Here is a 25,089-nt window from a genome sequence, read left to right as displayed (position 1 = left end):
TCTGACTTTGTTCCAGTGTTTAAAAATCCAACAGCAGAGAAACCCCCAGGGGCAGCAAACGACTGAATGAGCCAACGTCCGCTGGGGCTTTAAAACCAGGAATGAACAAGGGGGACGAGCGCAGCCGATCAGGAGCCAGCCAGATAAATGCCTAGGAGGAAACATAACCATGAGAGGCGGAGACAGACACTGGAGACTCCCGGTATAGGCCCCCCGCCTACCCAGCCTCCTCCACTCCCCTGTGCTCTGATCATATTCCCCTCCCTGGGATCCCTTTGTTAGTACGGCTTATTACCAATCCCACCCCAGATCAGGCCGCATCGTGCCAGGCCCTGGCTCCAAAAAGAGCTTCCAATCTAAACAAAGGATGAGAGGGGAAACTGAGGCACGGTGATGGACAGGAGTGGGAGGAGTTCTCCATGTGCAATCAGGTGGAAGTGCCCCCCCCACCCCGCCCACCACCACCAGTGATGTGCCCAGCTCCTGCGGTTACCTGTGGCGAATCTCTTCTTCACCAGCGACATCCTGTACCCGCTGCCCGCCAGCTCCACCTCCACGCCCGACAGGGTGCTGCCCTCGCTGGTGAACTGGGCCGCCACGGGGCTGGGTTTGCTGGGGCCGTAGAGGGGCTCCCAGCAGGCGGAGAGGTGGCCGCGGCCTGGGGACCAACGCGGAGACAGACGGGGCTCAGGATCTCACTGAGGGTTCAGACCCTGCCCACCCGGGGGGAGAACAGACTCCAGAGCACTGAGCCATGGGGGGCTGACACACCCTGGAGTTGGGGGTGCCAAGAGGGACAGCTGCTAAGAGCCACCCGCCCCCCTTCCTCTTAGCTCACCCAGCAAACCCTGTTCAGAACCAGGAGCTGGCAACAGGCCAGCAGGCGGCACCGTACCAGGCTACCAGCCCCCTACAGCCCCCCCCAGGAGCCACTATGGCCAGTGGGCATAGGGGCCAAGGGCCATGGGTTTGCAGCTCACACGCAGCCCCTGGCTGCCCCAACATCAGAGGGAGGGAGGCTCAGCCCTCCCCCCGACAGCCACCCCCTCCCCGCCCCACAACCCGGCAGGGGCACTGAGAGCTCTCACCACCACGATCCGGGGCCCCAGGAACATCCAGCAGCCTCCACAACAGACGCTTCTCCTCCAGGTTCCTGCGGGGCGAGAGAGACCCGGGGGGGGGGGTCACCCCACCAGACGAGGGCTGGGGGCACACACAGGTCCAGCCATTACCTGATCTCCCCCGCCCGCACAGGACTCCCAGCTGCCTCCTGCACCCCATCCCTCCTCCCCCCATAGCCCCCAGCTGCCTCTTGTCCCCCCCTTCCCCCTCCCTCTTCCTCCAGCCCCGGGGCTCCCAGCCTCCTGCCCCCCCATCCTGCCCCCCCTCGGGACTCCCAGCTGCCTCCTGCCCCCTCCCCAACTCCTCCCCCAGGCCTGAGCCGCCGCCCCCACCCCAGCTCTCACCAGCTGGCCGCAGGCTGCAGCCGCACGTTGGCGACCGGCTCCTCCACGGGCAGCAGCACCTGGACGTTGGCGAGGGGCCTGGGCGCGGCCATGGCACCGGCATTGTACCCGTACTCCACACTGACCTGGGTGGCGGCCGTGGTGCAGTCCCAGCGCACGGCCAGCTGCAGGGGGGCCGCGCTCGGGCCCAGCTTGGAGAACTGCCAGGGGAGCAGAGAGCGGCTTGAGGGGCCGGCGCCCCGGCAACAGTGGGGGGCTGGGAACAGCTTCTGCTCCCCCCGGAGCAAAACCCAGGAGTCCTGGCTCCCAGCCCACCCTAGACTCCGCCGCCCAGAGAGAACCCAGGAGTCCTGGCTCCCAGCCTCCCCCTCTGCCCCCTGGGCACTTTCTAAGCCGATAGACCCCACTCCCCTCCCAGAGCCTGGGGTAGAACCCAGAAACCCTGGCTCCCAGCCACCCCCTGCTCTAACCCACTAGGCCCCACTCCCCTCCCAGAGGCACGGAGAGAACCCAGGAGTCCTGACCGCACCGCCTGGCGATAAGGGGATCCCGAGCAGGCAGGACTTCCCTGCTGGCACCTCACCTGGTATTTGAGAAGGGCCACGTTGTAGTAGGAGGCGGCCGGGGCCTGCTCTGCCTGCTTCTGCAGGTGCCCGGTCAGCGCCGGCATGTTGAGCCAGAAGTCCTTGGTGCTGGGGTCGCTCTGGGATGGGTCACTGCGGGTGGGAAAGGGGTGGGTCAGACCGGCTGGGATGCAGCCGCAGAGCCCCAGCAAAGCCCCCATGGCCCCCCCAGCTCCGTGGCCGAGCCGGCCCCACCCCGGTACCTGTACAGCAGCTCAGCACTGGGCAGAAACTGCTCGACGAGCGCCGTGTTGAGCAGGCGGAAGCTCAGGACAGGCGGGGCTGGGCTCCCACTGAAGACGTGGACAATGCCGGCGGGGAAGGACATGGTGAGCTCGCCCGTGATCTTCACCAGACAGCTGCGGGGGAGCCAGGCATTAACTCAGAGCCCCCCCCACTCCCAGCAACAGGCGAGGAGAGCCCAACCCCCCACAGCCTACGGGAGTCCAGCCCCACCACCCCCTCCGGGGGATTGTGGGAATGGAGGGAGGGGATCTCCCAGTTCCCACAATCCCCCAGGGCACTGGGGTGGCCAGATCTCCCATCTTTCCCCCCACCCCATTCCCTCAATTCCCTGGAGCTTGGGGGGAAGGCAGGGGGATGGGAGATCCAGTCACCCCCATGGGGGGGGTGACGCCAGCAGACCAGGTCCCAGCTCATGCCAAGGCTCCTACGTCTCCCCTGAACCCTGACAGATCCAGGGCTGGACCTGGCCGGGCTCAGCATGTTGGTGGGGCCACGGTGGGGGGGGAGGGGATTAGGGTTATAAGCAGCCGGGTCCCACGTGTTTGCTCTATCACTGCGAAGCACCAGCCAGGAGAGAACCAGTGCCACGTGCGAGATACCAGCCTCCCACAAGAGGGGTCCGCGCCCACGCACCCGCACCAGACCAACCAGCATGGGACATCGGAGAACAAGACTTCGCCAGGGCTCCCCCCACCACGGCAGGAGACTTGCCCGTGAGTCCCTGCAGTCGAAGCCCAAGGCTGGGAAGGAATTGAAAGCCCTAACGAGGAGGAACATGATCTTTTATGCTGCTTGGGCTTGGGAGGGGGGGGAAGGAAGGATTGCTAGGCAGAAGATCTCCAGGGTTTGGCCTGGGTTAGCCCCAAAGGAGACACAGAGCTTGTTTATCATAGAAGCTTCCATTACTTTTGGAAGCCAGACTGGAACTGGTTTGAATGCATCTCTGTTGCCTGCTTTACCCTTGTCAATAGCTCGCCAATTTCCTTTTCCTAGTTAATGAATCTTTAGATCATCTAGGATCACACTGGCTAAGGGTTCGGTGCCAGATCTCAGGTGCAACTGGCGTAGGGCGAGTGATTAGTCCTTTGGGGCTGGGAGGAACCGGCCTATTGTTGTGATTTTTGGCGGGAGGGACCATCTCACCTGGGTGGCGAGACAGAGCAGGGCACCCCAGGGGACAGGCTGGGACTCCGTGAGCTGGTGAAATCTAAGCAAGGAATCCCAGCCAGTGCGGGGGCAAGCCCTGCTTCCCAACGGTCTGCCCTGAGCTTGGCACCATGGTGGAGCGTGGTGAGGGGGGGGAAGAGATGGGAGAGCCACCCCCCCAGTGCCCAGCGGGATTGTGGGAAGGGGCAGGGAGTGAGGGATCCAGTCCCTGTCCTCCCCTCCCCAGTGCCCCATGAGATTTGGGGGCAGATATCTAGCCCTGGCGCTCCTCCAAGCTGTCTCTCTTTCCCTCCCCATAACCAGGGCATCCCTAGGCTGGGCCCAACAGTGCCTGGGTTCAGGGAGCCCAGGCTGTAAACGAGGCTGGGCCCCAATCCCCCACCTTACCTGTTGGGGTCCTGGCCCTTGAAGTAGGCATGGATGTACTCAGTGAAGGCAGTTGCCACAGGAAGCGCATCCTGGGATCCCAGCACCACAGGGCTGGGGCCTCGGGAGAGCCCTGGGGGGGCGGGAGGGGAGGTAGGGTCAGGTACGGAGCCTCCGCTCAATCCCAGCCCATAGCTCCCCCTTCCCTCCCCCGGCTTGGGCCCCCTCCTTTCTATCCACAGGTTCACCCCCTGCCGCCACCCTGATGCTCGGGGCCGGTCCCCTACCCTCCCACCTGGCCCGCGCGACCCCCGGGGTACGTACCCAGAGCCGGCTGCGAGACCGTGAAGAAACTGCGCTCACCCAGGCTGGGCGGAGCCGAGTGGGAAGGGCCCGAATTCCACAGGGGAGAGGGGCTCAGGGAGCGGGACTGCAAAACCAAGGGCAGTACATGACGGTCCAGGCCAGGGACGGGTTAACCCAGTGGCAGGGCAAGGAGGGGATGGGAGAGTCCAAGGGCCTGGGATCCCAAAGCACTTTGCAAATGGGAGCAGGATCATTAGCCCCATTGTACCGGTGGGGAAACTGAGGCACGGGATGAGACACGGACTTGCCCAGGGCCATCCAGTGGGTCAGGACTGAGCTGGAAATGGGTCCCAGTCTCCTGCTACCTACCAAACCTCACTTCCCTCCTGGACCCAGGAGCGCCAGCCCCACCGCTAAACATTAGACTCCCCAGAAAAGCATATGCCCCCCGCCAGACAGCATAAACCAGCCACCCCAGGGGGTCTGTGCGCTCGCGTCTGCTCCGGGATCTCAGCGACGGCCGGAGATCAGCCACCCTGGAGACCCCTCAAGGTTGGTCATGGCTGGTTTTTCCCTTGAGACGCAGACAAACCCCGCAGGGTGGGGGAAGGAGCCTTTAGCCTGAATCCGCCTCTACAAAGTTGAAAAATTCCTCAGGCTCCCATCTGTTTCACTTCACCTCCAGCTCGGGGCCGACTTGCGGATCCGCTCCCCAGCCCCCACTAAGGGTCAGCGACGCCAGATCCCTGCAGAGCGCCGCGCTGGGACCCAGGTGATTGGGGTTCAAACCCCAGCTCTGCCAGACTCCCGGGACAACAAGTGACTTACTCACTCCGTGCCTCGGTTTCCCCATCCCTCCACACACACCCCGGCTCCCAGCCAGCACAGCGCAGCGCCACCCACCAGGTCACCGTGGCTGCAGGCGGCCTGCCCCTTCGAGGGCCTCTTCGTCCTGGAGCGCCGCGGGGGGGCCACCTTGGGGGCGGCGCTGGGTGGGGCGGGCGCAGGGGGAGGATCTGCAGAAGCACAAGGCAGGGGTGGGTCAGGGTCCGTCCCATGGCATTGGGAGCAGGGGGAGGGGAGGCACATAGGAGCTGTCTGTGGGGTGGGGACGCAGGGGCAGGAGTGCCCCCCAGCCGCGTGCCGGGGCCAGGTGCTCAGAGGGGTCGGTCCAGGAGCTCAGGAACCAGAGCTGGGTCACGCGGGAAAGCGACTCAGCCTGGCACCTAAACAGACACGTTTCCTCCTCACTAAGAGCACCAGGCGGGTCAGATTGGCCAGTGCCTGAGAGACCTGGAGTGAGAATAGTGGGGCTGCCGCTGGTCAGGACTGAGGGGCACCAGCAGAGCTGGGGGGGAGCCCAGAGCTGGGATAGCAGGGAGGATTTCAGGGGCTGTGGGGTGGGATCGAGGGGCACCGGCAGAGCTGGGGGGAGCCCAGAGCTGGGATAGCAGGGGGGATTTCGGGGGTCTGCAGGGCTGAATTGAGGGCCACCAGAAGAGCAGTTGGGGGGGGGAGGGTCACCGCTCCTCGCGGTACCCCACTCTCGTGCTCTGGGAAGCAGGGAACTGAGAGGCAGGTCCTTTCACAGCCCCCCGGACCGTACTCACCAGGCTCAGCCCGGAGCTCAGGAATGGCCGGAGTGCTGCTGTCTGTCAGCCTGGGACTGGGCCCCTGGGGAGTCCATGGGGAGGGGCCGGAGGGCTCCCTGCAGCTGGGGGGCACCGGAGAGGACGAGGTGTTGGAGGGGGGGCAGGCCCCATGCTTGCAGGGCTGCAGGGCCTGGTCCAAGACAGGACTGGGAGGCCTGGCCACCGAGGCCTGGGGGTCCCCGGAGGGGTCGGGCGAAGGGGCCATGGCACTGGGGCAGCGGGAATCGTGCCGAGACCCCGCCCCTGAGTTCTCCCCGCTGGGCTCGGAGCCGAAGGCGGCAAAGCAGGGGGTGTCCCGGGGCCACCCCGTGGGGCTGGCGGGCGGGGGCAGCCAGGCGCTCTGCTCCTCCAAGGCGGCCGTCGTGGGGGGCAGGGCGCCCCGCTCCTCCTGGAGCCTCGGGGAGCCCTTGGCAGGCCGTCTGGTGAGGGGGCTCTGGGGCGTCCAGGGTCTGGAGTCTGGCGAGGGGCCCGTGGGGGGATGCGAGGGGGAGTCCAGCCCCGAGTCTTCCACGTTCTCTGGAGACGAGGAGGAGAAGGGAGACGGGCTGGAGCCCAGGCCGCAGGCTCGGGAGGCTGTGGAGACAGGGTGACCTTCCTGTCACGGATCCGCCAGCGCAGAGCCGCCTGCTGCCCCACGCCACCGGAGGGAGCCGGCGAGGGCAGGGGCAAAGAGCAGCTTTGCGGAGCTCAGCACAGAGGCTGCAATGCCCAGAAAAGCCAGCGGGGGAGAGCCCTGGCTCCGAGCTGAAGCCAGAGCACAGAACCCAGGAGTCCTGATCCAATTCCCAGCTCTCTCTCACACACTGCGAGATGTCCCCGCCCCGCTGTGCCTCAGTTTCCCCTCCTGTGATGCAGGCACTGGCAGACCACACTTACCTGGGAAATCCTCCGCTTCGAAGGCCGACTCCAGCGGGGGCCCGAACAGGGCTGCAGAAGGGGCTACATCCGGCCAGGGCTTCCCTGCGCAGCTGGGGACAGACCAAAGGAGGGAGAGATCAGTGGGGCCCCATGCACACTGTTACTCGTGCCCCATCCTGTGCCCCAGGGTGTCTGCCCGAGACATCTGGGGCGCTGGCAGCGCTAGCTGTGGGGAAGGCCAGGCTGGGTGGGCCCTGCTGCAAAGGGGGCCTGTTGCAGCCCCGTGGGGCTCCAGCACAGGAAGGGCCTGGGAAGGCCTGGTGTATCGAGGATGGGAGGCCCCCACCATGAGCTGACCATGCAGTCCCAAAACCGCCCCAGCAGCCGGGCGCTGGTGCTCCGGAGAGCAGGCACATCATACAAAGACCCCAACATCCATCCCTCCCCATGAGCCCTCACTGCCCATGCCAAGGGTACCCCGGTACCTGGGAGTCCATACGGCAGGGTGGGGGGGCTGCAGCTTCCCAGACTCGTCACCTGCAGGAAAGGAGACGATCTGAGCCAGGACCTAGCCCCCAGTCAGCACCCAGAGCCACCGCACCCCTCCCGCAACCACCCCCCCAGCAACTGGCCACAGCCCCCACCCATCACACAGTCAGCCCCACCAACTCCCCTTAGGCCAGTGAAAGCTTCTGAGGCTGCCTGCCTGAGTCTGCAGAGAGGCTGAACCAACAGGACCTGGGACGGGGTGCTGCCCCAAGGCCTCTTGCATGGGCGTTAATTCTGACCCCTACCGATGGTCACCTTGATCTCAGTATTAACCACGTCACTGCCAAGCCTTTGGAAAGAACCATCCAGCTACTCTAGCACACTAGGGCGGGGCCTGTGGCCACAGGGGCGGGATTTGCAAAGCACCACGTTTCCCTCCTTGCCCCCCTCTCCCCCCCACAGTCTCCAGTCACGGCCTCACCTGTACCCAGGGCCCTGACAGAGCCCACATCCACCGTGATGGTCGTCGCTACTGGTAAGTGCCCTGGGGAATAACCACACGGAGGGCATCACTGGGGCCCCGGGACTGGAACCTGGACAGCTCCCGACACAGCAAAATGAGAAATAACCCCCCCTCTTCAGAAGGCTGGCCGGGAGGGGGTCACGGTGCCTGCCAGCGCCCCCTGCAGCGGGGCCCGTGCTCTTGTATCCAGATGGGAGAGTCACTAGGGGCTGAGCAGTGCTGGGGTCATGGGGAAGGTGCAGCCCCCCGTTATCCAGGGCACCCAGAGCTAGGAGGAGGGAGATCTGGCTGGGCCCTCACAAAATTAAGACCACCCATCAGAAAGTGCTCTGGGCAAAGGACAGCTCAGAACTCTCCAGAGGGCCGGGGTGCAGAGCCAGCCTCTGGGGGGCGCTGCCAGGACAGGATTGGCACCCATCTCCCCAGACAGGTGGGGGGGGGGGGCCACAGGCGCCCTGCGTGGACCTCCCCTGCTGCATGGCCCATTGTACCCACAACAATCTCCCCCCACCCCACCCCACCCGGGTTTGGCATCTCCCCTGTCCACCCCTACAGAACCCTCTGCTTCAGAGCCGAGGAGGGGAGCACGGGGCGGGGGGAGAACAGCTCAGCCACACTTACTGCAAGACTGTCTCTTCACCGTGCCCTGCGAGAGAACAAGGGGGAGGAGGGATCACCAGGGTGGCAGTTAGCAGCCCAGCCCTGCAGCCCCCAGCCCCATGGCCACCCCTCCCCTCCCAGACCCACAGCCACCCTCTCCCCTCCCCCCCAGCCCCACCACTGCTCCCTCCCAGCCACCAGCCTGGTCCCATGCCACTGCACCCCAGAGGTCCCCTGCTTCCCCCGGCTCAGCCCTCGGCTCTCACCCCGGTGCTGGGGGGCAGGGGGAGGTTCCCCACTGTCGCCTTGAGCTGCTCCACAGCGGCCTGGCTGCTGCCGGCGGTGTCGCAGGGTTGCAGGGGCTTGATGCGGACGTAGAACTTGCGGGGCTCGTCCTCGTCCTCGTAGTCCGAGTCGCTGGACGAGCAGCCGTGGGTCCTGCCCGAGCCTGAGCCGGGGTTCAAGGGAAAAGCCCCCAGACCGGAGTGGCGCTGGGCCCCTGCCTGCCATTCTCCTGGCCGCCCACTAGGTGTCGCCTCCACCCCAGTTCACTGCATCGAACCCAGGAGTCCTGGCCTGGCGCCAAACCCTTGCCCAGCCTAACTGGTTCCCCCTCCATCAGCCCTGAATCATCAGCCAGGCTGGGCTGGGTCCCCCAGAGACCCAGGTTCTGTTCCCGGCTCCACCCCCAATCCCCCCGGGGTCCCTGGGCAGGTCCCTGCAGCACTGGGCTGCAGCTTCCCCCATCTGTGAAGCGGGGTCTGGGTCTAATCAGGCCACAAGTTGTTCGGGGCAGCACCCGACCCAATGGGCCCGGATCCCAGCTGGGGTCTTGAGTGCCAATAAGGACTCCCAGTGCCAGTTTGGGCAACGCCACGTGCCCCTTGCTCACAGGGCCTATGCCAGGCGTGGATCTGTAGGGGAGAGTCCTGCTAGGCCGGGGTTCCCTGCCACAAAACCAGGGGAGCTCTCCCCTGATCCGAGCCTACATCTCTCAGGCTCAGCCCAGGCCCTGCTGGGTTCCAGGGCCAGCGGGTCTGAGCCCAGCCTGGTTCCCCCGGCACAGGGGGTTTGGAAACCGAGTTCCTGCCCTGGCGTGTTAGTGCAGCCAAGCAGGGGGGCTGGATGCCCAGCACCTCTGCCCCCCCACCCCAGGACATGGACCCGGGCGCCGCCAGGCAGGAGAGGAACTGTCTGGGCAGGGGACCAGGGGCTGAGCCCACCAGCCCCTCCCACCCCCAGCTGGGGCCCACCCTGGCACTCGCCCCGCCAGTCAGCCCAAGGATACTGCTCTGGTTGATGTCAGGCCGTACAGTGAATCCCTCCTCGTCCACATCCGGGCAGGTCTGCGGGGGGAGAACGCAGTAGGGGGGAGGGGCTGCTGCAAAGGGGGCCCGTTTTAACGCCCCACCCTGCCCAGGAGGGACCCTCCTCCATCACCCATTCAATCCCAGGGGCATCTACCGGGCCTGCGGGTCAGGACTGAGGGGCGCCGGCCAAGCTGGGGGGAGTCCAGGGCTGGGACAGCAGGGCGCTGCAGGTCGGGAACATGTGATTTCAGCGCTGCAGAACCCCTGGGGCAGGGGTCTCCTCTCCCCCCCCAAACTTGCCCCAGGTGGACACCGCCCAGCCCCCCATTACCGAGAGCTGCTGGGCCCTAGCGAGTCTGGCAGCACCATGGGCAGGTGCCAGCGAAGGAAGGAACGTGGCCGGATCCACCCGCTACATCCCCCCAGCTGGCAGCACGTGACCCAGGGCAGCTACTCACCAAGTCAGCGTCTGGGGACTCCCTGGGGGGGGAAGAGAGAGAGAGAATCAAGGCCCCTGGAACTGCCCGGAGAAGCCCAGCAGGGCAGGGAGGATGGATGGGCCGGAGGTGGGGGAGATGCAGGGTAGGGAGGATGGATAAGGGGGGCAGGAGGGGAAGAGGAGCAGTAGGGGCCGGGGGGAGCTCACACAGTGTCTCGCTCTCGGTCTCTCCGGCTCAGCCCGGGGATGCGGAAGGCTTTGCTGAGGCTCCTCTTGGGCCCTGCGGGGGACAGAGCGGGTGAGCGGCTCCTGGTGCAGATCCAGCCCCTCTTCCCCCCGGAGATGGCTCAGCCCCCCAAGCCGGGACAGCTGGGCCCCGGGTGCTCCCAGCTCCTCCCCACAGGCATCACTTCCGCCGCCCGCCCAGAGCCCAGGGATGATCCCAACGTCCCGGCTCCCCTGCCCCCGTGGCCGCCTCCTCCCAGGCGATGCCCCAGCACCCACAGGGCCGCCAGCTGCAGAGACGTACTTGCCTTCCTGTGCTGGGACCATTCTGCACTCGTCGAAATCCAGCACCCCTGCCAACAGAGAGCAGGGCAGGGGTCAGCCCGGCAGAGATGCCCACACCCACCCCACCTGCCCCAGGCCCCGTGCAACGTGTGCAAGAGCAAGCCCCGCCCCTCAGCCCCGTGCAAGAGCAAGCCCCTCCCTCGCGTGCCCTCACCCGGCCTCTCACGCCCGGTGCCCTTGCTCTCGGCGAATCTCTGCAGCAGCATCTCGATGCCGATGTTCTCCACGTTCTGCTTGAATTCCTCGTGCACCTGGGGGCGGGAGGGAGGAAGAGCTCAGGCTGCAGCACTCATCTCGCTGGTGACTGCCCAGGCCCCCCTCCCCCATTCGCTCCCCACCCCCAGCAGCGTCTCCTTCGGGCAGGATGAGATTGTGGGGGTTACAGCTGCCCTCTCCTCTACCCCCTAACACCTGATGCCCCAGCGCACGCCCTGCCCCCCTCTCCACAGCCCACCCGCCCTAGCGCACGCCCCGCCCCCCTCTCCACAGCCCACCCGCCCCAGCGCACGCCCCCCGCCCCCCTCTTCACAGCCCACCTGCCCCCCCGCCCCAGCGCACGCCCCCCGCCCCCCTCTTCACAGCCCACCTGCCCCCCCGCCCCAGCGCACGCCCCCCGCCCCCCTCTCCAGAGCTCACCCGCCCCAGCGCACGCCCCGCCCCCCTCTCCACAGCCCACCCCCACCGAACACACACACCCCGGGGTGCGCACCTGTCCGATCTGCACATGCGTGTCCTCCACGGAGTGCGAGTAGGAGCTGATCAGCCCCTTCATGTGGTGCAGGTGGGTCTCCTCCAGCTCCTGGAACCGCTGCCGGGGGGGGGTGGAGCAGTTAGATGAGAGGGGTCTGTGCAGAGGGTGGAGTTCCCAGCGGCATCTCTCTCACGCCCCCCCAGCCCAGCTGGACCCCTGCAGTATAGGTGCCCCCCTCCCAGCCCCATCACCAGCCCACACCACCCCACACTACCCCGAATGAGATTCGAGGCAGATTCCCTCTGCCCCCACACCCTCCCGTGGCTGCCCCTTGCCCCCCACAGCCTCCCAACCCCCCCAATGCCCACCGCCCCACTTACCACGGCCGAGTCCAGCATCCTCTGCTCAAAGTCTGCCCGGGCCATGTTGTACTTCTCCACTGCATGGCGCAGGGCCTCAGCCGCCTTCTTCGACTTCCGCTCGGCCTGGCAGGGGCAGGACAGAAGGGGGGTGGGAGCTGGGAGCAAGGGCTCAGCTGCTCTGCCCTGCCATGGGGAGCGGGCATCGGGGCAGTCCCCACTCGTCAACGGGGCACTGCCTGCCCCCATCACCCCAGCCCCTCCCATGCCGGTCAGACCCCCGGGTGATGGGCCACAGCCCCCTTCTCCCCCCACACCGCCAGCCGCCCACCCCCAGTACCTTGTCAATCTCCTTCTGGTTGGTTCCCTCCCGGCGCAGGCGCTCGGCCTCCAAGCACTTGCTGTGATAATTCTCCTTGGACTTGGGCACCAGCTGGGCGACACCCTGCAGCAGCTGGATGGCCTCCAGGGTCCCCGACACCTCCTCCTTGGACTGGTGGGACAAGAGAGGGGCCTGGAGATGGGGAGGAGGGGAACCCCCCCCCCAACCTAAATGCCCCTGTCCCAGGGATGCCCCTTGGTGGGAAGCAGGGAATTTGGCTTTCTGGGCCCATTCAGCCCTTGGCATCTCAGCCTGCCAGGCGAGGGGCGCCTGGCCCAGCGAGAGCCAGGTGCAGCCACCCCCTGCCCCTAGCCCATGGCACCCAGGGAGCCACGCTGACAGCAGCCCCGGGCGTAAGGGGCGGGATTGTACCCGGGACGGGGCGGCGTGTACCTTCTTGTGCGCCTTGCCCTGCTCCTCCCCGTAGCGGGCGATCTCCTTGAGCAGGTCGTGCAGCTTCTTCACCAGCTCCAGGTGGCAGAGTGCCAGCTTGTCGGAGGAGACCCGGAACACCTCCCAGAGCGGCGCAAAAGTCCTGCCGGGGCCGAGACGCAGGCGCTGAGAGCAGGCCCCCCGCCCTTACCCCCGCCCGGGACCTCGCACCACCTGGGATGGGCAACTGGGTCTGCGGGCAGTGAGAAGCCTCCGGTCCCATGGGCACCCCCCAGTGGCCAGCGCTGAGTGGGTCCAAAGGAACGCCCCCCTGCCAGGATTGTGGAGCAGATGGGGGCATTGGAAGATACAGGGGAGCCCTCTCATCTCTGCAAGGCCCATGCGGCTGGAGAGAGGGCCTTCCAGCAGCAGGAGGTTCACACAGCGACAGGGCTCAGACACGCAGGCCCGGCCCCCCGCACTCTGCCCCGCTCACCCGAGCTGCGTGCCATTGGTGGCCATCTTGGCCAACTTGGCCATGGACTTGCCATAGATCTCCTCCACGGTGGCCCTGGAAGCAGAGAGAGAGAGAGAGAGGGGGGAGGGAGCATGAGGGGAGCGAACGGGCAGCGCCCGGGGGGCAGCGCGTGGTGGGGACAGCACATGGTGGGGGTGGGCGCTGCCCTGCCACACACCGGGGAACAGCAGAGACAGCCCCAGGGCCCTGGCGGGGCTCAGCTCCACTCCTGGGGCACAGGACTGCATTGCCCCGAGCACCAGCTCCCCACTGGCCCGGAGCCGGGGCAACACCAGCGCCCCCCTAAGGGTGGGAAGCACCGCGCTGCTGGGGCCCAGGCGCCCCTCCCGCACCCCTGGCCCTACCTCTCGCGGACAAAGTCGGCCAGCTCCTTGGTGGAGACCTGCCCATGCTTCACGTTGTGGTACAGCACGTCAAAGCCCTGGTTCTTCTCTCCCTGCAGCGGGTGGCAGAGAGCAGAGGGTGAAGGGGGCAGAGCGCCGCCGGGCCCAGATCCTGCCCCTAACCCTGGGCGCTCTCCAGTGGGCTTCGGGGGAAGGGGCATCTGGGGTCCCTGGCTCTGCCTACAGGCCAGACAGGACCCCACGGGCGGGGGGTCCCCCACAGTCACTGCCCATTGCCTTCCCTCCTGCCCAATCCACAGCCCCAGCTCTCCCTGCCCCATGGTGGCAGGAAAACCCAGCCAGGCCTGAACTCTGCCCACCCCCCGGCTCAGCATTTGCCAGGGAGCCCCAGTGGCCACTAGCGCAGAGCAGCGGCCGTGGGGGGAAAGGTGGCAGGATGGCATTTGCCAGCCCTCCCCAGCACTCGCTCCAGGAGCACGGGGTGCCGTGGGGCTGCTCTCCCCCAGCTCTAGGATCCCCCTGGACTATTTCAACCCTTCCCCCAAGTCAGCCCCCCCCACTCTGGCCTTCTTGTAAACAACCCAGCCACATGGCCGCAGGCTCATTAGTGACCCCCCAATGCGGGGGGTGGGGGGCGGTGCCAGCCACACCCGCTGTGTAGAAAAGCAGGAGTCCGGGCAGGGCCGTGCAGGGAGAGGGGCTGACAGGAACTTGCTCGGTGCCAAGCTCCAACAGGCATGTGGTGCCAGCCATGGGCAGGCAGCTGGGAGGGCTCCCACTCACGCTCTGGGATGGGGGTGGTACAGATGCACCTTCCCACTACCTCAGCTCCTCCTGGACCCTCCCCCGGCCAGGCAGCGGGCACCACAGCCAGGGCTGGGCAGGGAGGGCAGAGGCCCGGGTGGTGGTGCTCCCCGGCTCTGTGCTGGAGATGGGTATGAAATGCCCATTGGTTGGGGGGGCCCCACATCCTGCAGCAGAGGAGAAGGGCGATGGGTGGGCAATGCCACTTGAACACACCAGCCCCCCACATCCTGGGCTGGTTACCAAGGGGGGCTGTGGGCACCCCGTGGGTGAGCTCACAAGTGCCTGTGGACAGCCCGTTCCCGCCCCACACCCAGCACCCCATGAAGCAGCAGCCACAGCTGCTGGGGAGACAGGCTGGAAGCGCAGGATGTCGGGGGGGTGGCCCAGGGGAAATCTGACCCCTCTCCCCGCCGGGTAAGAAGTGGGGTGTGACAGCCGGGGCAGAGGTGTGGGGCAGGAAGGTAAAGGAGATGCAGCAGTTAATGAAGGCTCACAACCCCACTACCTCCCAAGTCAGCATCACTAGCCCCATGTTACAGCCATGGGGAAACTGAGGCACAGGGCAGGGAAGTGACTGTGCAAGGTGGGAGGGGCAGCCTTTGACCCCAGGCATCCTTAGCTCCCAGGCCCACGTGCAAGGAGAGGGGGGCAGGGAGCGGCCGGCTCTGTCATTGGTGGTTGGGGCTGAACCCAAAGGGGAATGATGGGGGGGGCAGTTCACTCTGGCAGCCCCCTGGCAATTTCCCTGCACCACCAGGACCCATGTGCGCCCTAGCACAGAGCACTGTGCATGGCAGGCAGAACTCCTGGGTTCTAGGCCCAGCCCTGGAGCATACTGTCCACCCCGCGGCCTTTCCGAGGTGGGCTGCGGTCGGCACGGCCCAGATCCAGTCCCCAGGTCCTTGACAGCCCCCTACCCCACACCTCTGCCTCTGGAGATTCCAGGTGGGGGTGGGGGAGGGTAAGGGTGCGCTGTCGCTTTAAGAAAGCCACCTGGCAGAGCCATTGGGGCAGCAAGGAGAGAGCAGTGCAGGGGTCCCGTTGCTACGGACGATGGGGTTGCCTAGCTACGACTTTGCCCTCCTGCTTATAAACTGGATCTGGTTGGAGGAACGCAAGGGGGGGGCATCATTTTGGGGGGAAAGAACGGAGACACCCCCCCACACACTTCCCGGGCGCTGCGCGAGGCACGGCTGCAGGCAGGCGGCACCAGGCTGGGCGCGCTCGGACCAGGCAGTGGGCAGGTGTCGGCTCGCGCCCAAGCCAGGCCCACCCAGCCCAGACCCCAAGAGATGGAAGTGACCCATACCTGCTCACGGCTCACCCCCAACTGCACAGGGAGGGGGATGCCCCCCTCCCATCCCAGTGGGGCTGGACAGCAGCTGGCATGTGCCCTGCGGCCATACCAGGCATGCCACTCTCTGGCCAGGCAAATGCCCCCCAGCTAGTCACAGCGGCGCAGTCCACACGGAGGAGGACCAGTGGCCTCATAGCCCGTCTCCAGGCTCCCAGATCTGTGCAATCTCCACATCTACCCCCCGCCCAGAGTCTAATGGGCTCCTTGCCCCTGTACCTGGCGCAGGTCTCCCCCATCACGGCTCCCGCCGGCTAGAAATCTCCCCAGCACAGCCAGGCCTCCAGGGCCAGCCAGGGACTGCCTGCAGGGCAGCGGCGGGGCTCGGATCTCCCCGCGCAATGTGCATCCATCACCAAGGTATTTCGGCAGCTCCGCAGTCCTCCCAGGGCTGTTTCCCTTCCCAGCAGCGAGCTGCAGAGGTGGAGAGCCCCTAACTTCCCACAGCTGGAGGAAAGAACCCCCCCCGACATCCCCAGAGCAGAGAGCACAGAGCCTGGAAATCCCCCCTTTTGGCAGAGTGGGCACAGATGGGGCGAGGGGAAGCACAGCCAGGGTGTTACAATGCACCATATGGTCACAGCCACCCAAGCCGGGGAACTCCGGGCCAGCAGACCCATGGCCAGCACAGCCTAATCATTCGGGGAGCCCCTCCCCGCAGCTCTGCACCAGGGACAGCCTACGTTCTCTGGCTCCCAGATCTGCACTCAGTCCCCTGGGCCACATCCGTCCTGCCACCCCACAGGGGGCAGTCCCAGTTCAAAGCCAGTTTGCAGCAAGGACAGTCAGGCCCACAATTCCAACTGGCGGAGGGGCAGCGCGGCCTAGGAGACAGGAGAACGAGACAGAGTCGGGTGCAAGGGGAGTCTGGACTCCTGGGTTCTCTTCCCAGCATTGCCACCAATCTGCTGCAGGACCTCAGGCAAATTACTGCCTCAGTTTCCCAGCTGTGTAATGGGAATTAGACTCCAGAGCTCATGTCCACCAGCCTCCTAAGCCAGCCCCACCCCAGCCAGAGCAGGGCATTACAGTGTCCGGGCCAGGCGCATACCCCAACACAGACCCACACGCCGCAGTCAGGGCCCAGCTCTGGGGTTTATGGACAAGACCCATCTCTCCAAGGATGCTAAGGAACAACCCAGCTCCATTTGAACCCCACAGCTCAGAGTCCCCCCCCATACCCTCAAAGGAGACACTTACCCAGAAATGCTCCCCAAAACAGGACATCTTGGAGCTGGGCGGGACGACGCTCCCTTCCGGATCCTGCAGCTCAGCTCTCCGGCCTCTGGAGCAAACATAGAGATCAGGTGGTGCAGAGGCAGGTTTCTTCCCGTCACGCCCCACAGGGAGCACCGCAGGACGGAGAGATCTCTGCTCGGGGGCGGCGGGGGGGGAAGAGCTGCTTAACGAGACAACAAGGGGACAGGCCCATGGGGACACCGGGGAATAGGTGTGATACATAATCCTCCAAGGGTGGGAACATGCTTGAGAGGTTAGAGCAAGGCAAGCGGGGTGTCAGGACTCCTGGATTCTATTTCCAGCCCTAGAAGGAAATGGGATCTAGTGGTTAGAGCTGGAGGGAGCTGGGACTCCAGACTCTTGAGTTCTAGTCCTAGATCTACCAGACTTGTAATGGTTAATTCTTCCGGTGCCTTGCTTTCCCCACCCCCAAGGCACAGAGCCTCTCACAAGGACAGCCTGCAGACTAGGACTCGGGACTCCTGGGTTCCACCCCTGATTCTGCCACTGACTCCATGCATGAGTCAGTGCAGCCCAGTGCCTCAGTTTCCCCACTCAACGCAGAACCGGCCAGCCTCCCTTCCCTCCCCGCAGGCTAGTGGGGAAAAGCCGCGCCCGTGTGGTGCTCGGGGGCAGAGCCAGGGTCTAACGGGGGCGAAGCACTTTGGAACAGGGTGCATGTTTCTTTTAAAACCTAATCAGCTCGCAGACCCCGTGCTGCCGTATCCATGGAAACGGGCTGTTCTTTATATCCCACACTCGCTGGAGCCCGGTGTGCCACCCTGTCCTCACACTCCTCGAAAGGGCTGGCCCTGCCGCCCAGACACCCCGGCGCATCGGGTGGCTATCTCCAAACCCGAGGAGGTTTTGGACCCTGGCCGCGCATCCCCACCACGCAGGGAGCCTCCCTCGGCACCGGCACAAGCCAGCAAGGAGGGCTGATCAGCGCCAGGCAGTGAGCAGGTGCTAAATGTCACGGCGAGAACCCAGGGATTGGACGCTTGAGGAATGCAGCCAGGATGAGGGCTGGGGCTGACACCGGATACACGGCTGAATAATGAATGAGGCTCTGCCTTGCGCCCCCAGTACCTCTGCCCGCAGCGTCCCAGCGCGCTCACCAAACCACCTAACACCTGGGCCACCTTCCCCATGGGGAAACCGAGGCATGGGGCGGGGAGTTGCCCAAGGTTGTGGAGCTAGTCAGAAATCAGGAGTCCCGAGTCCCAATCCTCCCTCCCCCATCCTCGCCACTAAATCCTACTCCCTTCTCAGCGCTGGGGTAGAGAACCCAGGAGTCTTGGCTCCCAGCTGCCGCTGCCAGATTGCTGAGCCCCCAGCTCAGAGGGGATCCCTGGGCCATATAGCAAGGTGAGGCACAAGCATGACTTTGTAGAGACCCTCACAGCCTACCGGGTCCCTAGTTCTCTAGGCCAGGGGGGGGCGCACCTGGCTGGCCTGTAACCACCCCCTGCATCACCTGCTTCCACAGTGCCGTGAGGTGAGCCTGGGGTCTCTAGTTCCCAGCACAGCACCGCGGTCCATGGGGGCATCCCCAGCCCCTGGGCTCGTTCACAGCCCCCCGAGCTCTCCTCCCAGCCTACCCCTACCCCTCCCCCTCCGTGCAGGAGAGAAAAACAGGAAACTAGAAAATCTTTGCATGCTCAGTTTTTTCCTTCTCTCTTTCAGGCCTTGGGGTTGGGGCCAAGCTGCTCAGTTCTTGCCGTGGTACTGAGCCCTGGCCCCATATGCAGCAGGGCCAGCCCCCGTGGGCCCCCCAGGGCCACCAGACTCACCCAGCACTGACGGGTGCACGGTCCCCGCTGGTTCATCCTCAGCTCTGTCCTCCTGGGGGACCCAGCGCAGCTGAGAGAGAGAGAGAAACCAGAAGTTAGCACAGCACCACTTCCGCTGTGGGGGCCCGGGGGGGCCACCAGCCAGTTAAGCAGAACCAACACCTGTGAGTGCCTGCTGCCTCCGCCCACCCCTGGCCCGGCCTGGCACCCCCGCTCCTCTGGCGCATGACACGAATGGGCAGGTCTCAACCCGGGCCATTTCCTAACCAGCCCCCCCGCCAAGCTACATCTGCCCCTCCCACTCATGTGGGGCTGCTCTGCACACTTACCACCTCCCATCCCCAGGGCCCAGGGCACTTTCTAAAGGAGGAGAAACTGAGGAAACAGTTAGGGGAAACTGAGGCACAGAAAGGGAAAGCGACTTGCCTGAAGTCAAACAGCAGAGCCGGGAATAGAACTCAGAGCTCCTGAGTCCCCGGCCAATGCTCTACCCACCACACCCCGCTGCCTCCGGCCTAGTCATACTCACCCCCAGGCACTGAAGGCTCACACCCCCACCACCACCATCTGCTCTACCAGAGAAACCCGGTGAGATGGCGCTTCCCGTCCCTGCTAGCCCTGTCTTTCCATGGCAGCCTCACACATGCAGACATGGGGCTGGGCACAGGAGCAGGGAGGGGGACCCAGATGGGAGCGGAGCGGAATCCACTTTGGGAGCAATGACCCAGCGTGGAAATCGATCAGTCCTGCTGCCCTGCCCGGCCTGTGGGCTCAGGAATCAACAGGGGGCACCTGCCTGGCAGGGGAAGGAAGCTGGGGACTCCTCCGCCAATGCTAGGAAGCAATCAAAGCAGGGGCCCTCGTCCCCATTGCTGGGACGCCAGCTGGGCACCCCCTTACACCGAATGAGGAAGGGGCTTTGCAGCCAGACTATCCTAGATGGACCACAGAGATTCCCTGATGCACCCATGGCATCCCCTGCACGGCCCCTCGCCAGGCAGAGGGGACGACGCCACCAGCCCTCTTCTCTGATGGGCTTTGGCGTCTCAGGGGCGGCAAGAATCTGCTCCAATTGTTGGCAGAAGGGGAGGGGGGAGGTCGGAGTCTGCTCCCTTTCCCAGCCTGGAGGGCACTCTGCCAACAAAAGGGTTCATATTTCTATAGTCCCTCCTCTTTCCCCCACGCCTCGGCCAACGTGATCCCTGCTTATTGGTGAAATGCAGCCACCTCTGGGACGGAACATGGCAGCTGTTTAATTGTACCCAGCAACGTGGCACACACCAAAGAGCAGGGAACCCCCATGGCAGGCTGGGATGGACACAGCCCCCGGATGGAGCTGCAGAAGGGACGGAAGCTCCCCAGGGTAGACTCTCACCAGGTCAACGCAGGCTGCATCCTGGAGCTCTGCATCTCAGCCATAAGACCCCAGGATCAGATCTCACAATGCCCCTGCCCCCACCCTGCCAGGCAAGCTGAGTTCTTCTATGCACACTGCCCACAGAGGTTGGCAAGGCCTGGCTCATGCCATGGTACAGCACCCATGTGGTGATGGGCACCTGTCAGCACCGGTGCCGTTTCCGCCAGCACAGGCCCAGCAGACGCTGGTCACCTGGAAGCACGGAAGGGAGCCAGAGGGATCGAGAGGCCCTTGCTGCCTTGTGACTCCTCTGGGGTGCCCCAGGGCTGGTGCCAGACTCACACTGCCAGGCTCTGACCTGCAGGGGGCATAAATGCACCCTGGAGCGGGGGTCACACCCTGCTGGAGTCAGCACAGCATTTAGGGAGAGGAACAAGGCCAGCCCACGGAGGGTGCTGGACTGGGAGGGCAGGGGGCTGTGGGTCAGGACTGAGGGGCATCAGCAGAGGCAGGGGGGGGTATGTTCGAACTGCCGCAGAGAGAAGCTTGCACAACACCCACCTCCGCTGCCAATCTCTCCATTTCACAAGCACTAAAATTAACGCACAGAAGATGGAAAAGGCCCAGAGCGCAAGGAACAAAGCAAACCCGGGGGGCGGGGTGGGGCGGGGGGGCGCAGCCTGATCGGGTCTAGCAGCGCTGGACCCCAGGGAGCAGCAAGGCCTGCGGACAGAAGTCCCCAAACCCAGATGCGTCTGCCCCGGCCAGGGGACATCAGGGGCTGGGGTTTAAACATTAACCTCAACCCAGGCAGAGCAGGGCAGGGAGCACAGAGCCTGCCTTAAACATGGGGATACCCCCCCTCCAGCCGCCTCCCCACCCTTCTCAGTACCAGGCCCCCACCCCGAACGCTGCCCCCCTGCTCACCCAAGGCCTGGCCCCCCTGTATGCCCCAGCAACTTCTAGGGCAGGGTACTTGGTTCAAGGTACTTGTACCTTCTCGAGGGTACTTGGCCCAGTTTTTTGGGGGGAGGGACAGAGGGGGTGAAGGCCCTGAGTTACCCCTCCCATTGGGGACGGAAGCTCGCAGGGAGGGTCTTGTGCCATCAGGCTCATTGTGTGCACCTGGCAGGGGAACTGGACGCCTGGGTCCTTTCTCCCCAGCTAGGGCCGCTCCAGCAGCCTTCCCTCCATGAGCGTCCAGCACAGTCCCACATCCTAGGATAAGCCGCGAGCAGAGGGCGAGAGGATGGTGGGGCAGGGTGCTGGCTGGAGGGCTCCCCGGTCCCCCTGCCCCAGCAGTGGAGGAGGGGGCAGAGACGGGGGGAGCGGCACCTTGCTTGCCAGGCCATCCCGGAGTCATAACCCAGGAGTCCTCCCACACCCATGCATGCCCTCATCTCTAGGGCACAGGCGTTCCAACCCCCAGCTCCCGCGATCCCTAGGCCCCTGCCCTAGGCACACGAGCGCACGCCTGCCTGTGATTTGCCAGGCGCCCCAGTCAAACCGACCAAACAGATCTTCAGATGTTGCAGCCACGGGGAGACGTCTCCTGGAACCCAGCGCCCAGCTGTGCAGCTCAGCCCCGGGGGGGACGGGGGGACCGAGGGGGGGGAAGGAATTCAGCTCTCCCAGCTAGCAACAGACGGTGCACCGCTCCACGGGGTCATTCCAGGCCAAGCTGCCACTCTGGGCAAGGCCTGAATAAGACGCAAGAGGAAGATGCGCAGGGCTGGGCCTGCGGGGCACTGGGCTTGGCAGGAACCGGGCACTGCGCTGGAGCAGATTAACACAGAGACAAACAACAAGCGGTCGTCTCAGCAGCCTGGCACTGCCAGCGCCTCCCGCGTGGACGCAGGAAATGAGCACGCCAGGCCCCGATCTCACCCCCTTCCTGGAGCAGCTGCCAAACCTCCCCGGGCAACTGGTACCACAGCAAATTTCCATCAAGAAGCTCCCCCACCCCCAGTCAGTGCTTGGCCCTGCCCGCCCCGCCCCCCCCAAATGCCAGGGCACAAGGCCTGCCAGGGCTCTAGCTCCGATATTGCCAGTCAGCTTCCTTCAGTCACTGGCATAGCAGGTTTTCCCCGGCTCAGATCCAGGCGCACACAGGGAGAAGCTGCAACAGGAGAACATGCCCCATCGCCGAGCCAAGCTCTCAGCGGCAGAGCGAGCTCTTTCCCACTACCCTCGCCCGCCCTCTGGGGCGGGGAACCCTGGATAGGCTGGAACAAAGCGGCCCACAAGGCTTTCAACCCTTCCCATCGACAGTCCCAAGCTAGGAGCTTTACGGCTCAAGGTGCTGGGTTTCAGAACTGGCCTGGAAGCTCTACCGAGGGGAAGCAGGGCTCTCGAGCTCTCAGCAGATCTAACACCTAGGTTTAAGGAGGCAGGAGGAGGTAAACGGGCCCTCCCTTAGCTACCATGGATGGCCCGGTCTGGGAGCCACTGCGTGCCAACCCTGTCCTACCCTGCCAGCGTAGGACTAGAGCAAGACATGGCAGCACTTCCCACTCAGCATGTGCCATGCTTGCAAAGTGGGCAATATGCTGCCTTCTAGTGGCCTGTGCATGGAGAACAACACTCTACTACTGCTACCAGCTAATGGCCTTACCCCTTTGGCTCACCCAGGTCTAGGCTGAAGATCCCAGGTTCAAACCCGGCTCGGATCGGCACCAGAGCAGGTGGGAGCCAGAATGGGAGATGAGCAGCAACATTGTTGGACCTCCTCAGAGAGGGGCAGGGAACGCACAGCCAGCCCCGCCAGCCTGAAGCACCAGCCCCGCAACGGTGCTTCCCAGGATCCAGTCACGGACTCTCAGAGGATCCTCATCAACCGAGATGACCAAGGGCACAAGGCCCAGACAACCTGAGCATCCCAGTGAATGAAATATACAAGAAGGTCACTGCGGACGCATCTCAGGAGGGGCAAGGGGGCCACGATGGACCTCAAAGGAAAAACCGCCCACTTGCTCCATAGGCAACAGGTCAAGGAAACCGTGGGTCATCCCAGGCCAGATGCCAACATACACAGCCGCTCCCCCCCCCGAAATGTTTCCACCCACCTGAGCGTCAGCCCTTCATTCAAAGGAGAGGATCCATGCCCTGGCCAGGAGAGCTCCGGCCGCCCATGAGCCCCTTTGCTCCGGAGGGCATGCAGCACACAACCCAACCCTGCAACGCTCCCAGCGGCCGCCCACAAGCCACATCCAGTGAGCACTCCCTGTCGCCCCACGTCAGAGGTCTCAAACGGCTCGTGCTTCCATGTGCGTGGCAGATGAAAGAGAAACAGAACGTTTAAACAGCGCCTCTGAAGAACACTTAGCAAGCTGGCGCGCGCTTTCGGGTCTGCCTCTCCCACACACAAGCCGCGGAGACAACCTGACAGCCTCGCCGTCGTTCAGGCTTCAACAGAGACAACTGCTTGGGAAGGCGTTCTCTCCCCCCGCCCCCACCCTTCCCCGACAGGCAGAAACCTGCTGGCATCTTGCACCCATCTGAAGCCAGCTGAGGGGCAACCGCTCACCCAACATGGGGATCACAGCCTGCGTGCACGCCAAGTAAGGCTAGGGTTAAAGAACCCCCCCCCCACACACACACACACTAAAATCCTTCCACACCCCCACAGCGCGGGAGGAGAAATCCAAGTCCACTGCAAGAATCAGACGGGGGGGGGGGAAGAGCACATTTCTGAGTCCCCGTATCCAATGGCCTTCACCCGAGAGCACAGACACCTGCCCCAAACCTGCAGGGCTGGAAAATTTCAGGCAGGTGGCTGGGCTCAGGCAGCTCGGGAGCAGGGAGCAAATCCCCCAGCTGCAGGGACTCTGCCAAAAATATTAAAAGCGCCTTCCCAGCGAAGCTACACACTTGCCAGCCCCCCCACACACACACACATACACACACACGAGCCCCCCCATCTCACCTTCCTAGCACCTGGCTCAACTCACGCCCTCCCTGGGCCCTTGCCTGCTAATGACAAACATTGGATTTTTCCAGGCCAGACCCTCAGCTGGTGTGATCATGGTGTTCAGTGGGGCTGGGGCCCACAGCCACCAAACGAGGGGATTGGGGGGGAAGGGATCCGGCCCCCACTGGAGCGGGGGCCCACTGACACCAGCCGGAGAGGGGAGAGGAAAGTGGCCCCACACAGATTTCATTTTACCCTCCCTTTCCCATGACAGATGGGCACCTGCCCCCTAGCCCGAAGGGGCAGGTTTGCGGGGCGGCCAGTCCCTGCCAGGGGTCTCAGACCAGCAGGTCACCCCCGTGCACACCCCAGGCCCACAGAGGTGGACCCCACGCGGGATCGGCCGCGGCCGGGGGGGGGGAGGGGGGAAGAAGCGCAGGCGGCTCGCAGAAGGGGGGGCCTGTATGGGGGGGATCAGTGGGGCGAGCGGGGCGCACAGAGCAGCGGCAGCTCCCAGCTGGCCCCCCAGCTCCCCATGGCGAGGGCAGGTCACGGGCGGCGGGAGGCCTCGGGGGGGGGGGGCGGAGCAGCAGCCCGGCCCCGGGCAGGGCGCACTCACCTCTCCGAGCCCCGCCGGCGAGCTCAGCCGCACCCGCCCGCCCCAGCGCCCCAGCTCGGGCTGCAGCCGCCTGCCCGCCCCGCAGCCGGCCGGGCTGGAGCGGGGGCGGGGCCCGCGCAGGGGCCCCGTCGGGATTGGCGGGTGGGCAGGTGGGTGGTTACAAAAGGAAACAGGAGCGGCTCCTGATTGGCCCAGCCGGCGGGGATGTTGCTCTTGGCTGGATATTTGCATCTTTAAAGTGACAGCGCCCCCTTTTCCCTCACCCGCACCCCCCCCTTAGCCCGCTGCTTTGTATGTTGCCAGGGGGGAGCCGCCGAGGCACCCCCTTCCAGCCCCCCCGAAGGTGGGCTGCTCCTCTGCTGGGGTCAGGGACCTGGGGCCTCTGCTTGTGCGCAAAGGAGCCCTGCGCTGGGCCAGGCCCAGGGGAAAAACAATGAATAAATAATAAACCCTGAAACCCTGGATCTGGGCACCTGCCGGGGAGGGGAGGGGCGTGAAGTAGGTGCCTTGGGCAGCAGTAATGCAATCATGGATTTAATGTCCCTAAACCTACCATGCACCCTGATTGGCCTCTAATGCCCCTAAGCCTCTAATGCACCAAGATCTGGCTATAAAGCCCCTGAAGCTAATACACCTAAACCCCGGGTGGATCCAATCACCCTACAAGCCAATGCCCTTAAAAGTTGTGTCTACAGCTCCTCACCCTAGA

General features: G+C 64.7%; 1 protein-coding gene across 1 annotated transcript; it reads right to left on the bottom strand.

Annotated features, from left to right (window-relative positions):
- FCHO1 (FCH and mu domain containing endocytic adaptor 1) lies at positions 1–24,472 on the bottom strand. The gene is made up of 29 exons (XM_084614544.1): positions 24,381–24,472; positions 18,495–18,564; positions 16,663–16,747; positions 13,302–13,393; positions 12,916–12,990; positions 12,441–12,582; positions 12,006–12,158; positions 11,687–11,791; positions 11,325–11,423; positions 10,770–10,866; positions 10,579–10,623; positions 10,253–10,325; positions 10,065–10,086; positions 9,585–9,642; positions 8,563–8,744; positions 8,318–8,342; positions 7,655–7,717; positions 7,170–7,221; positions 6,703–6,794; positions 5,785–6,399; positions 5,078–5,190; positions 4,193–4,298; positions 3,890–4,001; positions 2,293–2,448; positions 2,050–2,182; positions 1,467–1,666; positions 1,089–1,153; positions 494–658; positions 1–151 (listed from the first exon to the last, which is right to left on the bottom strand). Exons 3-29 carry the CDS (start codon positions 16,687–16,689, stop codon positions 129–131), a joined length of 3,090 nt encoding a protein of 1,029 aa, XP_084470670.1. The 5' UTR covers positions 16,690–16,747; positions 18,495–18,564; positions 24,381–24,472; the 3' UTR covers positions 1–128.
- Between the last annotated feature and the right edge of the window lie 617 nt (positions 24,473–25,089).

This window comes from Lepidochelys olivacea, assembly GCF_965140295.1.
Source record: "Lepidochelys olivacea isolate rLepOli2 genome assembly, chromosome: 25".
Taxonomy (NCBI): Eukaryota; Metazoa; Chordata; order Testudines; family Cheloniidae; genus Lepidochelys; species Lepidochelys olivacea.
This window is presented reverse-complemented; position numbering and strand designations above follow the sequence as displayed.